The sequence below is a fragment of the Borostomias antarcticus genome (genome assembly GCF_949987555.1).
Source record: "Borostomias antarcticus genome assembly, chromosome: 11".
In the NCBI taxonomy this organism is placed as follows: domain Eukaryota; kingdom Metazoa; phylum Chordata; class Actinopteri; order Stomiiformes; family Stomiidae; genus Borostomias; species Borostomias antarcticus.
In genome coordinates, this window is record NC_140244.1 from 14,420,553 (window position 1) to 14,435,642 (window position 15,090).

The following is a 15,090-nucleotide window of genomic DNA, read 5'->3' on the forward strand; positions in this document are numbered from 1 at the left end:
ACTCTGTGGAAAAACATCTCTACAGACTAGAGCCAGAGAGAACAGTTGCCTCGGGTTGAATGGCTTCTGTTTTGCAGAGATTCTGACTGATTCAATTGAACTCAAAAGTTCAGCATCAGCTTTTTTCACCTGTTTTTGAATAGTCACTGATGTGTAAAAGCTCATTAAAAGATCTAAATGAACTCTGGCACAATAGAGCAGCAAACAAGAAGAATTTAGAGCAGATTTATTCTGCCCTGTTAGGCATGTCAAATTAGTCCCCTAAAGGTTTGCGTGCTTCGTGTATGCAGAGGAACTTTCAGTTTCAGGAGGTTTCAGATACTGCCATGCTGTCTCTCTCTCTCTCTCTCTGTCTATTTCTCTCTGACTCTTTCTCTCTCTTCTCTCACTCTTTCACCCCCCCCCCCCCACACACACACTGTGATATCTAAATCAATGCAATGTTATAATGAATATTATGTGATCTGTTCATCCTCGTCTCCTAGCTCTAATTCCTGGTTTCTGTGCCCCTCAGGCTTCTGCTGAGTTGTAGGAAGTGAGGAGCCAATAAGCTACCAGTGGAGGAAGTGAGGAGCCAATAATCTACCAGTGGAGGAAGTGAGGAGCCAATAAGCTACCAGTGGAAGAAGAGAAGAACCCTCTCCCTCCCCAGGCCTCCTTTCCTCAGACACTCACTCCCCAGGCTGTGACATCGCTGCCCAGTAAACACACTTCCACCAGCAGGCTGCAGAGGGAGGAACCTGATGCCCTTGATCGCTGGCAGTTGATGTCACATCCTGCAGTTTTCCTCCTGGCCCTCCTCGGGATCCCTGCCTCTCCTCCCAGCCCAGAGTGACGAGACAGAGAGCAGAGACAGCATGGCTCCCACATCCCTCCCCTGGCCCCCGCTAGCTTGGCTGTGTGTTGCGCTGCTCCTGCCCCTGCTGCCCCTGGCACAGACTGGGGAGTGCCCCCGGCTGTGTGTGTGCGAGGTCCGCCCCTGGTTCACCCCCCAGTCCACCTACAGGGAGGCGGCCACGGTGGACTGCAACGACCTGAGGCTGACCCACATCCCCTCCAACCTGTCGGCCGACACTCAGGTCCTGCTGCTCCAGAGCAACTCCATCGCCCACACCAGCGGCGAGCTGGAGGCCCTGTATAACCTGACCGAGCTGGACCTGTCCCAGAACAACTTCAGCAGCGTGGAGGCGGTGGGCCTGACCAACATGAACCAGCTGACCACCCTGCACTTGGAGGAAAACCAGATCAGCTGCCTGCCTGACCACTGTCTGCAGGACCTGTCCAACCTGCAGGAGCTATACATCAACCACAATCAGATCAGCTCCATCGCTCCCGGGGCCTTCTCTGGCCTTCGCAGCCTCCTCCGTCTCCACCTCAACTCCAACAGGCTCCGTGTCATAGACAGCCGCTGGTTTGAGGCCACACCCAACCTGGAGATCCTCATGATTGGTGAGAACCCAGTCATCGGCCTCCTGGACATGAACTTTAAACCTTTAGGGAGTCTGAGGAGCCTAGTGCTGGCAGGTATGGACCTGACTGACGTTCCTGGCAATGCTCTGGTTGGTCTGGATAACCTGGAAAGCCTGTCCTTTTATGACAACAAGCTGGTCCGAATCCCTCAGCTGGCCCTGCAGAAGGTTCCCAATCTGAAATTCCTGGATCTGAACAAAAACCCAGTCCACAAAATCCAGGAGGGGAACTTCAGGAACATGCTGCGTCTGAAGGAGCTGGGCATCAACAACATGGTGGAGCTGGTGTCCATAGACCGCTACGCCCTGGACAACCTCCCCGAGCTCACCAAGCTGGAGGCCACCAACAACCTCAAGCTGTCCTACGTTCACCGGCTGGCTTTCAGGGACATGCCCTCCCTTGAGAGCCTGATGCTCAACAACAACGCCCTCAACGCAGTCTACCAGCGCACCGTGGAGGCCTTGCCCAACCTGCGGGAGATCGGCCTCCACAGCAACCCGCTGCGCTGCGACTGCGTGATCCAGTGGATGAGTTCCAACAGGACCACGGTGCGTTTCATGGAGCCCCTGGCCATGCTGTGCGACTCCCCACTCGAGTTCCGGGGCCAGCGTGTCAGAGAGGTGAGGCTCCAGGACTCCCCAGAGCAGTGCCTGCCCCTCATCTCCCACGACACCTTCCCCAGCCACCTAAGCCTGGAGCTGGGCATGAGCGTGGGCCTGGACTGCCGGGCCATGGCCGAGCCGGAGCCGGAAATCTACTGGGTCTCCCCTCTGGGGACCAAGATCACGGTGGACACGGTGTCGGAGCGCTATCACCTGAGCAGCGAGGGGACTCTGAGGCTGACCCATGTGCAGGTGGAGGACTCTGGCCGCTACACCTGTGTGGCTCAGAACGCTGAGGGCACCGACACCCGCGTCACCACCATCCGCGTCAACGGGACCCTGCTGGACAGTGCTCAGGTGATGAAGATCTACGTCAAGCAGACCGAGTCCCACTCCGTCCTGGTCTCCTGGAAGGTCAGCTCCAACGTCATGACCTCCAACCTGAAATGGGCCTCGGCCACCATGAAGATCGACAACCCCCACATCACCTACACGGCGCACGTCCCCGTCGACGTCCACGAGTACAACCTCACTCACCTGCAGCCTGCCACCGAGTACGAGGTGTGCCTCACCATCTCCAACATCCACCTGCAGACTCACAAGTCCTGCGTCAACGTGACCACACGTGGCTCCACCTTCGCCCTGGACGTGTCGGACCAGCACCCCAGCGCCCCCCTGCTGGCGGTCATGGCCACCATGCTGGCCTTCCTCAGCCTGGCCACAGTGGGGGTCTACATGGCCCGCAGGTGGAAAAGGAAGAACTACCATCACTCCCTGAAGAAGTACATGCAGAAGACCTCCATCCCCCTCAATGAGCTCTACCCACCACTCATCAATCTCTGGGAAGCAGACAGTGAGAAGGACAAGGAGGGCTGTGCGGAGGGCAAGCCCTCTCCTGTTGACACCACACGTAGCTACTACATGTGGTGAGGAGGTCTGGTCAGGCTGGGCTGCCCACAACAGCAGCACACACAGACACACTTTTGCCATTTTGGTGCAAAAGATGGATAAAGTTGCAAATGTTTTTTGTATCTTCAGCTTTGCTAATATGAGGCAGAGTGATTAAGGACAGGGTTTTTATTAGTATAGCGTATCGCCTTTGTTCGATTCTCTATTTCATCTTTATGGTTTGGGACTCTCCACGATGGCAGCTGTGCTTAGCTTCCAGGTCGTCTGTCTTCGTTGCTGTGCACCATTTCTGTGATGCTTTTTTTGATAGCACAGCTTTTCAATTTGTTGTTTTGGACTCAGTTTTTTAGAGTTTGGTAGAGATCAGTGTTTCTTTCTCTCTTTTTGTAAAACAGGTCATCTGTTGTGTACTGAACGGTAAAGGAGTTTGTATGAACTCAAATTAAAAGCTGACTGAGGAATTTAGACTTTCTATTCTGTCTACTGAATAACGTTAGCGATTGTACGGTAATGTTGTATCAACTATAATTTGAGAATTTTTTCAATTTTAATTGGAAACACTAGGAATTAGTTTGGTGATAACTGTACTGTAAAGCGATATAAATGTAAGTGTTTAAAAACATACAGTTACTAGGTTCAGTAGTAGCTTTTAAATTTAATTTTCTTTTTTTCTTTCTTATATAGCTAAAATCTATCGCTGACCACTTTTGTTGTGATTTCAAGACGCAAAATGTTGTATATGAGGAAGTGGAAATAAAACTTTTGTTCTTTTTTTAAATAAATCATGTCTGGGTGAATTAGTTTCCATATATATATATATATATATATATACACACAGTACAATGCCTGCGTAGGCATTATCATGTTTATTCTGCATCACCCAGGGCTTGAGCTTGTGAATAGGCACCAAGGGAAAATGTTCTTGTTGAGCCAAATGGGTAGTAGTTTGGCCTAAAAAAGTATAAATGTCACAGCTATATGTATATGTTAACACCGTAGGAATCCTGCAAGAACATTAGTAGGCCTACACACTGATGGGAATGAGTTGTGGAACTCTGGACTGAGCATAGATTCACTGATTGAAATGATTGGATTGAACACAGGATTGATTGAGATGTAAGCAGACAAAAGACTGGTCAGATGAAGAGACAGATGAAGATGAACAAGATGAAGAAACAGTAACAGCTACAAATTAAAATTATAGCTGTTGCGCAGCACTGGGTCAGGTCCGGGCGGAGTAAGGGGAGGAAGGAGACAAATGGCAAATATATGAGGGTCTAGGTAGACACATATATACACACACTGGGGCAGGCATGTTTTCCTGTTAACTGCTACAGTAAGATATTTACACTGTAGGAAACCTGCATAAATATATTAGTAGGCCTACATACTGTGATGGGAATGAGTTGTGGAACTGGGGAATGAGCACGGATTCACTGATTTGACTGGATTGAACACAGGTTGCACTGATTGAGAAAAGACTGGTCAGATGAAGGATGCAAACAAAAGCAAAAGAAAAAAAAACAGTAACTATAACAAACCAGAAACGGCTACAAATATAAAGATCATGTCACACAGCACAGTGAAGTGTGCATTAACATTTTTATTCTGCTTTCCCCTGGGATTGGTTTCTTGTTGAGCTACCTGCCATGTGAGAAGCCATAGATGGTTTCACACTGACTTACACATCACAATAACAAGGGCTGTCTGTACTGTAAATGTCACAGATGCATGAACATGGAGGTTTCAGCAGTTTCCACAAAATGTTTGTTAAAATAAAAGCACCACGATTGGCAAAAAACAAAACCAAAGACTACACAATAAAATCAAGGTATAAACTCAACAAGTGGACAACAAAAGACAAAGCTTACAAGCGTACAGACATACAAGTTGGCACAGGACAACACCAGGGGCAACGCACAGCTACAGCAAATAATGAACAAATGAAGAAAAAGAGGGGAGTTACCTGTAGGCTATATATACAGAGACTAACAACAAGACAGGTGGAAACCAATCAAACAATCAGTGGCACAGGTGTCCTCTCAATCAGAGTCAATTTAGCCAGCTGTAGTCCGGGTCCACTACTGGGGCGGGGATACCAACAACATCATCTCTGATTGGTGGAGACATTGCTGTTGCACCATAGGATTGTGGGTAGTGTATTTTTTCCTGTATGAACAACAGTAGTTTGAAGGGACAGACTTTAAAATACTATCAAAAATAAAGTTTTTGAGATAATATTCTGAACATTTTCACACTACGTCTACCATGTCATGAAAATGTTGTCATTTCTTTCATGAACATTGCCGATTTTTTGAGCGACTATTTGCAGTAGCTGCATACAGTACTGTTAACAGTTAAACATTTTGTGCTATGGGCTCAAATTTTGATAGTTAAAAAATCTGTGAAGATCATTTGTGGAGGACAGTCTGAAGATGTAGCAATTGGGTGTCAATTGACCAAAAAATGGGGCAGTAGGGTTTAATAGGCTTTACAGTTTTTGAGACAAACTGAGTGATGGACTTCATAATTCCTGCCAGCTCAAAGCATATGGATGTTTCTGCTCACTTGGGCCTACGTTTTGGTGGTGGTTGTAAAGTGATAGCAGTACGGCTGATATGTTATGATTTTTTTTAATGTTATGTTTTATGTTTATGTTATGAAGTTTTAAAATTTAGACTGCTGTAGTGCCACCATCAGGACTATTGGCCCACAATGCCAATGCTATGTACAAAGTCTGGTGATTTTTCATGCATGGGATGTCAGACTTCCTGGGAAGAAGAAGATTTGGCATATTGGTAAATATAAGAGGGACCGTCAGCTGAGGCAGCCCAGACCCTAATAATCTAGACTAGATACACATTTACAATATAAATAAAATATACAGAAATCTAAATATATAAGAGTGCGAGTAAAAAGTGTTGGCTATAACAGCAGGTACTGTAGATTATTTTGCATCCCAAGATTGTGCAAACATGCAAGATTGTGTCAATAAAGTAGGTAAATAAATCCATGTCCTGTCTATGGAGCCTTATCACCCTCAGGTTGACTCAGGTCCATGGTGTCCAGACAGTCAGGGGATGCATTGAACAGTCTGATAGTGGCTGGTAGAAAGGACCTCCTGAAGTGCTCTGTCAAGCGCCGTGGCTGGATTAGTCTGCAGCTGACGGTGCTCCTCTGCCTGGCCACAATGTCATGTAGAGAGCGGGATAAATTGTCCATCATGGCCAGCAGTTTGGCCAGCACTCTCACTTACCACTCTCTCAGTCCAGGCTGACCCCTAGCACAGAGCCCGTCCTCCTGATCAGCTTGGCCATCCTGTTGGCTGCCTGCATGCTTCTGTCCCAACACACAACCGCATAGAAGATGGCACTTGCTACAGCAGACTGGTTGTTTTACATACTGTACATGGAAGCCCCTGAGCTGTAACATAATGCAGAAAAGGTGAAAGGGTGTGAGTACGTTCTGGATACACTGTATACTTGATACATAGGGAACTGAAACATTGTGGTAATTTAGAGATGATGATAACAAGGCCATAACAGCCACTGTATCCAGATCACTACACATGTTATCCAACCCTGTGCTAATGGATTGTGGGGCTTTGCTGCTCCCTAGTGGGGTCCAGAGCACTATTACACAGAGAAGAACCAGGTCAGGTCAGGTCAAGCCTGGCTGATGTGCGTGGCTGGCTTGTTTCTGTTCAGGACTGGTAGGACGGAAGCTAGTCATGCCACTGAAATAGCTGTGAAATGACATGAAATAATGTCTGATAAATTAAGATAGGTCTTGTCGCCTGGACACATCAGTTCCAATGCTTCCAATGCTAATCCAGCACAATAAGAGCGGGACAGCCAGTAAGCTCATGACAGGGTTCCCACACTTTTTTACCAATGATTTTTCAAAACTTTTCCATAACTTTTCCATAATATTTTACCTAATTCCCATGATTTAGTTTAAAACAGATAAGACCTATAATAGTGACTATAGAGTGCAATAATGAGCCTCTCCAGTGTGCTATGCGTGTGCTATACCCTAAGCAGCGTAGCAAAGATGTAGCATGGGGAGTAGAAGGAAAAGTGTGTCTATCTACCACCTATCCTAGGGCATCGGGCAAAAGAGCCTATGGCACTCATATTCTTGTATTTTCACATAATCATGCATTGACTAAGTGAATGTAGCATTTAACAACAAACAACAAAAACCAAGTGCTGCAGTATTTAAATGCTCAAGAAAGCAAAAACATTGAAGAGGTAAACATTTAATATATTCTGAGACAATCAGATCTTCTCTGGTACAAGAGCACCTCAAGATAAAGAGCATTCAAGGCCTCATACAGCATTACGCCGGGTTCACACCGGAAGCGTCGCAGCGCAGCCCGTTTCCTTTCGCCGCCCATGTTAACCAACGTGACTGTTCACACCGGCAGCGTCACGTAGCGAAGCTCCGCGGCCGGCTCACGCGCTGTAGCGGATAGTTCACGCTTCTGGTCTATTTTTGCGCGAACCGCAAGTGAACAAAAGCAAATTTGCAAACATCGGACAGGGGAAAAGGGCTTTTTTTTCAAATAAAACCTATTTCTACAAGGCGTTGGCCGTCCAGTTTGTATATAATGTAGACACAAACATATATTTGTCATTTGTCAAGTAGGTAGCAATTAAGAATAAACTTTCAAACTGTGATTTCCATGTCTATCTTTTTTCTGTCAAGTAAAGATTTGATTTCAGTAGCCGAAAGCTGTATACTAGCCTACGTATTTGTTGTTTAGGATCCACACTTGACAATGTAGCCTGTAAGCTTTCGATGCCAATAAAGCACCTTTGAATTTAAATAAGAGAGAGGAGCTGGGGGTGGAGGTGGGGTTGGGGTGACCAAACACGAGAGACAGAGAGAGACAAACCCCAACTACACTAGTGACATTTTTGAAGATGATCGACGACATCAAGTTTATCCTCGAAGTGGCAAAATACAGGGAGTTGATCCCCAGCACATCCTCTACAAAGACACAAAAAAAAAAAAAATGAAGCTTTGTGATGTCATTGCGAAGGCCATTGGAGAGCCAGGTATATTCTATTTCTATCCACTGTCAAGAAGTCGCAACACAAGTTCAATTCAAAATCTCTGACGAGCAGAGAAATGTGCTTCTGTGTGAACGATGGTTACGTATTGTAACCCTAGTTCTATGAGTGGAGCGGAGCCCCACAGGGCTAGCTCCTATTGGCTAGCGAAACCCAGCTAGCTACATTGACTGAAGAAAAAAACATACACGCACCTGTGTCCAACCAGGTCCGGTGCACCACTGTATAAGCGGGCTACGCCCGCACATCTGCTCCTAACCGAAATTTTCAGCGAGCAGACTGCGGGGTCAGCAAGTCTGTTCCCTGTGGGGCTCCGCTCCACTCATAGAACTAGGGTTACAATACGTAACCATCGTTCTATTTCGTGGAGCTCCGCCCCACAGGGCTAGCTCCTATTGGCATAAGCGGAGCTACACGACCGCACCATACACTCTTGCTGGCCCCAGTAAGGGAAAACCAGTCAGGACACAAGCCAGGGCTCCAAGGCGAGACCATACTAACAGTTGATCCGACCCAAGCACTGGCCCCACCCCGCCACACTCAGTCTATCACAGCCGAGGGCAAGGAGAGGCACGTGGGGCGAGAGCTGGACCAAAGCGGTTACTCCGTAACAAGCCCGTCCCAGCCTCACACATAAACAGGAGCGGAACGTCACTAGACGGGCCTGCTCCTACCTTAGCTGAACCGGTGAGACCTGAGTGAGTCACGTCTGCTTTCCTAGCAGGAAAAGACCCCGCGGCTCAAACCGGTTCTCCAGTAGCGGCGAGACCTGCCGTGGTCAATTCTGACTCTTTCACAGAAGACCCGGCGACTCGAGCCGAACACCTACATGAAAAATCCTGTCTAACGCTGGCTCGCACCGGCGGCTGTGTTTAGCACAGATGACGCCACAGAGACAGAGGACATGGATAAAAGGTAATAACGGACAAAAGGAGACGGGGACGACCAAGTCGCCGCCGCACAGATGTCCTCCACTGACACACCATTGAACAGGGCAACTGACGTGGCCACACCCCTTGTGGAGTGTGCCCGAACAGCACCAGGCAGAGGACGACCCGCAGTCACGTAAGACTGGGCGATGCCCTCACAGATCCAATGGGAGAGACGCTGTTTCGACAACGGAGAACCCACCTTCCCTGGGCCGTGGCAAACCAACAACTGGGGGGTGGTGCGGACCGCAGCCGTGCGCTGGACGTAACACGTCAACGCACGCACAGGACACAACAAATGCAGGCGGGCCTCTTCCTCGCTCGCATGAGGTGGAGGATAGAAGGCTCCCAGCTCCAAATCCCGTGCCCTATAGGCGCCCCGGACCACCTTCGGAACGAAAAATGGATCCGTGCGCAACACAGCTTTGCTCCCATCACCCGTGATGAGAAAAACTGTCAACGCCCTCAGATCACTGACCCGCTTGCCCGACGTCAGAGCAAGGAGCAGCGCGGTCTTAATCGATAGCCACTTGAGAGATATCCGCTCCATTGGTTCGAACGGCGCTTTACATAGCGCATCCAGAACCAAGAGCAAATCCCAAGGCGGCGCCGCAGCCTTACGCACAGGGCGAAGACGGCGCGTGCCGGCCAGGAAGCGTTTAACCAGGGGATGCCCGAAAACCGTAGTTTTGGCGAACCCCTCATGGCATGCGGAAATAGCACACGCATACACCTTGATAGTGGATGCTGCCAAACCGCCACCATGATCCATCAGGTGCTGAAGGAATTCCAAAATCGCCTCGACCGAGCATGACTCGGGAGCGAAGTCCCCTTCCTCACACCAACGCGCAAAAGCAGCCCATTTGCCAGAGTAAACCAAGGCAGTGGAAGCCGCGCGCGCGCTCTGAATTGTACAGATCACGGCCGGAGAGAGTCCCCTATCAGACAATCTCCGCCGTTCAAGAGCCAGGCCACCAGCGGCCGTCCCAAGACTGGAGGTGCGCAAATTGAGCCCTCCGCCTGGGACAGAGCGTTCGGCCAATGAGGGATGTGCCACGGTTCTACAGTAGTCATGGCCATCACTTCTGCATACCATCTCGCCCAGTGGCGGTCCGGCGCTATCAGTATCACTGATGCACCCTCTGACCGCACCCTGGCCAACAATGGTAAAATCAGCCCCATCGGCGGGAAAGCATACAGCAGCGCCCCCGGCCAGGGGGCATGCGCGAACGCATCCACGCCCAGCGGAGGCTGGTCCTGCTGTCTCAGAGAGAACCAGAGGGGACACTTCGCGTTCTCTCTCGAAGCAAAGAGATCCACCCCTGCTCTGCCGAACCGGGTCCAGAGCTGAGCCACTATCCGAGGATGTAGGCTCCACTCGTCCGGGTGAGGCCCGCCCCGAGACATCAGGTCCGCCCCGACGTTCAGACGGCCGGCAATGTGCCGCGCTGTCAGTGACCGGAGATTGACATGAGCCCATCGCCACAGCGTTACCGCCAGACGGTGAAGCGCTGGCGAGCGGACTCCCCCTTGTCGGTTGATGTAAGCTACTGTGGTCTGGTTGTCTGACCGCACCAGCACATCGCGCCCCTGTACCAGGTGTACAAAGTGGCGCAATGCCAGTAGCACCGTCTCCAACTCCAGGAGGTTGATGTGGCGCCGTTCTCCGACGGCCCACAAACCACCTACGGCCTGGGACAGACATGTACCACCCCAGCCGCTTAGAGACGCGTCTGTGAAGACAGCGACGTGAGCCGACACCCTGCCTATTGGAACACCGTGCGCTATTACGCGCCGGTCCCTCCAATAGTCGAGGTCTGCTGACAACGACCCCGGCATCCGCACAAGGCGCCGTCTGTGCCTCACAGGGTCCAGACGAAGCCGCGCGAACCATCTCTGCACGCACCTCATGTGAAGAAGGCCCAGTGACACTACCACATGGGCGGCTGCCATGAGACCCAGAAGGCGCATGATCGACAGAACCGCGATCTTTCGAGAAGGACGGCAAACACTGAGACTCTTCTCCAGTGTTTCCCTCCTTGAATCGGATAGCCGTGCTCTCATGGCGCTCGTGTCCAGATTGATACCTAGGTAAACAATCTGACGGGCCGGCCACAGAGCACTCTTCTCCCAGTTGATTGCAAACCCCAGGTCGGTGAGATGCCGCACCACCGTGGCGGTATGCATCAGAGCCAACAAAGGCGACGGAGCCAGTACCAGCAGGTCGTCCAGGTACGCCAGGATCCTGATGCCCTGCCGGCGCAGTGGCCTCAACGCCACCTCCACACAATTGGAGAAGGTTCTGGGGGCGAGCGCATATCCAAACGGGAGTCTGGTATATTCGTACGCCACACCCAGGTAGGCGAAACGCAAAAACTTCCGATGCCGATGAGCTATCGGTATGTGGAAGTAAGCGTCCTTGAGGTCTATGCTGGTGCAAAAATCGCCGGGAAGGAATGCCTCCAGCATTTGTCGCACCGTAAGCATATGGAACTTCAGATTCGCCACCGTTTTGTTGAAAAGGCGGAGGTCCAAAATTGGCCTCACGCCCCCCGTCTTCTTTGGCACGAGGAAGTAGCGGGAATAAAATCCCTCGTCCCTCTGGCCTGACGGGACCACAGTTACCGCTCCCTTCGCCATCAGTTCTGCAATCTCTGCTGACAGAGCGGCAGCCTGAGCGGGACGCGGTATCACTGTCTCCACTACGCCCGTGAAGGGCGGTGGGGGGCAACAAAACTGAATGAGATACCCTTCCCGTAGAACACGCTGCAACCAGCTGTCCAGGAGACATCTCTCCTGCCAGACTGTGAAGCGGTTGGAAAGAGGTTGTGCCGGAGATCGCGGGAACAGATCGAGGAACCTGCCATAGTTCAATTTGGCCCTGACCGCCACCGGACAGCTGAGAAACTCTGCTGTCCTGGCCCAAGGCGGGCCACCCTCGAAAGGGAGATGAAAAATCCCCATTGGAAGTTCCATGTCCCTGAACAGCGCGAGGATGAATGGCATTCCTGTCAAGAAGCACTTCATTCACAAAAAGAGGAAGTGAGCCGACACCGTCCGCATTGCTAACAAGCCGCCGTTGCTCATCCCATTGAGAGAAAACGGCGGAGTGTTGCAATGCGGGAAGCCCCGCCTTCTCATTTGCATGATCTGTCAAGGTGCCGTCTTTCGCAGACCGACTAGACGGGACATGAGAGGCGGGCAGTGTTAAATAGCCAGCCGAGGCAGTAAACACGGAAGTATTCTCACTGACCGGTGAGCGTGAAAACTCTCTACCTGTCGAACACACAGGGAGAGGCTCGAACGCTCGGCCCGAATGAACGAACGCCGTCTGGGGGTCTAGCGCATCTTTTTCGCCGCTAAACCCCGCCAGCGGTCGGTCCCGAGAAAACTCCGAACAGGGCAGTACAGCCATAGCACTTGGCCTGGGCGCACACATCCCCTCTGTTAAAAACCCAAACGGTCTGTTTAGAACAGGGGCGGCGAGACCTGCCGTGGTCAAATCTGACTTTCTCACAGAGGACCCGGCGGCTCTAGCCGAATATATTACATTCGCTGAACCGGCGAGAGCTGCGCGCGTCACGTCTGCTCTCTTTGCAGGAAAAGACTCCGCGGCTCGAGTCGGTTTTCCAGCTGCGGCGAGACCTGCCATGGTCAATTCCGACTTTTTCACGGAAGACCCGGTGGCTCTAGCCGAATACATCACATCAGCTGAGCCGGCGAGCCCCGCGTGAGTCACGTCTGCTTTAGCAGGAAAAGACTCCGCGTCTCGAGCCGGTCTTCCAGCTGCGGCGAGACCTGCCGTGGTCAATTCTGACTCTTTCACAGAAGACCCAGCGGCTCTAGCCGAGAACATTACAGTAGTTGAAAAGGGAGGAGATGCGGAATGCACATTACAACCAGCTTGATAACGTTGCATCGTGTTTGCTTTATTGAGCAGGGAAACTTGCTCACCGCCGCTCTTAACAGAGCGTGGTGTGGGCACAACACAGTCACGCATCTCCACGCACCGTCAATAGGTGCGCCTCTTCCTACCCCAAGCCGGAGGCGGAGCGGCGGGCGCGCTTGAAGACGCCGGACCGGTCCCGGCACCCTGGGCGGGGTTGGCAGGGGGAGGTCGCGGGGGAGGAGCCGCGTGCGCAGTCCAGGAGCCCGGGCGAGCCGGTCCATGGGCCGTAGCGGGGCGGGACCCCGTGGCAGGTTGTTTAGCCTTGTGTGTTCGCCGGCGCTTGCTCCCAGTCGCGGCAGCATCAGCCGGAGCACGCGAACGTGCCGGCACACTGCGCTCCCCCGGAGCAGCGAGGTGGCGAGCGAGGAGGAGCCGGTCCTGCTCCTGGCTGCGACACTGCTCCAGGATGTTAGACACAGCCGCCCCAAACAACCCCTCCCTACTGACCGGTGAGTTGAGGAGGACACCCTTGTTCTCCTCGCGCAGACGAGTCAGGGAGAGCCATAGGTGGCGCTGCTGCACCACCGACGTGGCCATCACTCCACCCAGACAGGAGGCGGAGATTCTCACAAGCTGAGCAACGGCTCCGGCGGCTTCGGCCATCTCCGCTCTCCTGTCTTCATCCATAGAGGGGGGGGTTTGCTCCGTAGCTAGCTGGCCAAAATGGCCAGCATAGCAATGGAGGAGGAGGCAGCCACGGCCTGCGCGGCCAGAGAAAAACCTTTGTCGGCCAAGGACAGGGTTGTCTTGTCCTTGACGTCCGGCATGAGAGGCTTCCTGGCCGAGCCCCAGGCGGAGGAACCAGGCACCAGGACCGCTGCAATGTCGGGTTCCAGAGGAGGAGAGCCGATAGCTGCTACGTCAGTCCAGCCGGTTACCCTCGTAGCTCTGCTGAACTGGCGAAGCGGACCTCTGATGGCCAACGGCCGCTCCCATTCAGCCTCGACGAACGCCTCCAGGTCAGGCATAGCCGGCAGGAGACGAGGAGTAGGCTGAGAGGGACGCCCGTAGCAGACGGAGCTCCACAGTGGGAGCCCCGTAGTCGCAGCAACCTCCGGGACGGAGATACCGAGGTGATGCGCGGCTCTCTCCAGCAGCCGGGGCAGGTCGCGATCGAATGAACCCCGCCCCGGGAAGGAGGCGCCACTAGCCGTAGTGGCTTCCGACGCAGAGAGACCCTCGTCTGCCTCGGAGAGCTCTTCCTCATCATCCGTAGGCGCGAGGGAGGTAATCGGGGCCGCCGGTTGTTGCGGGGGCGCGCCGATGTCCTCGCCGACCAGCTGGACCAGACCTTCAGTCTCCAGCGGCGGCGGAGCGAAGAAATGCGCCCGGAGCATCCTCTCCATGGGGTCCAGGAGGGCGCAGATCTCGCAGGCGGGGGACGGAGCCAGACCCGCTCTGGCGTGCTGCGGCCCCAGACAGCGGAAGCAGAGGTGGTGTCCCACGTCGCTGTAGCGGGAGCCGCAGACACAGAAACGATCCGGCGGATCAATCGGCGCCGGCAGGGGGTCATCTGAGGACGCCGCCAGCTCCGCTTGGGTCCGCTGAGTAGACATCTTCTTATCTTCTCCAGTAGCAATGCGAGCTGAAAATTTCGAAGGAGCAGATGTGCGGGCGTAGCCCGCTTATACAGTGGTGCACCGGACCTGGTTGGACACAGGTGCGTGTATGTTTTTTTCTTCAGTCAATGTAGCTAGCTGGGTTTCGCTAGCCAATAGGAGCTAGCCCTGTGGGGCGGAGCTCCACGAAATAGAACAACAACGCTCCTGTGCGCGCGTGAACGCTTCGCACTTGCGCTGTGCTTCGGAAAGCCTGTGTGAACATAGACCTGGGGCCTCATTTATCAAAGAGCGTGTAAATTCAGGTGTAAAAGAGGGCGTACAACGAAAACGAGAAAAGGGCCGACTGCCGCGTACGATGAGAATATTTACACGCTTTTCGGATCTATGGCGTACACGCTGCTGCGCCGATTTCTCAAAGATAAATCCCACGGTGTCGTAGAAGACAGGGGACGTGCACGCGCCTCGTGTTCCGCCGTCTCCACGCCCAAATTCAACCATATATGGTCAAAACTATGACAGTGCACAACGTGGTTACCCGGAAGGAACCGACATAATATAGAATGGAGCAAAGGCAAGACAATTACGTTTATG

At 52.4% G+C, this 15,090-nt stretch overlaps 1 protein-coding gene across 1 annotated transcript; it reads left to right on the top strand.

Moving 5' to 3' along the window:
• Positions 1-857: 857 nt before the first annotated feature.
• Positions 858-3,002, top strand: LOC311314794 (leucine-rich repeat neuronal protein 1-like; the record flags this gene model as incomplete). Its single annotated transcript, XM_084445290.1, has 1 exon — positions 858-3,002. One exon carries the CDS (start codon positions 858-860, stop codon positions 3,000-3,002), a length of 2,145 nt encoding a protein of 714 aa, XP_084301416.1.
• Between the last annotated feature and the right edge of the window lie 12,088 nt (positions 3,003-15,090).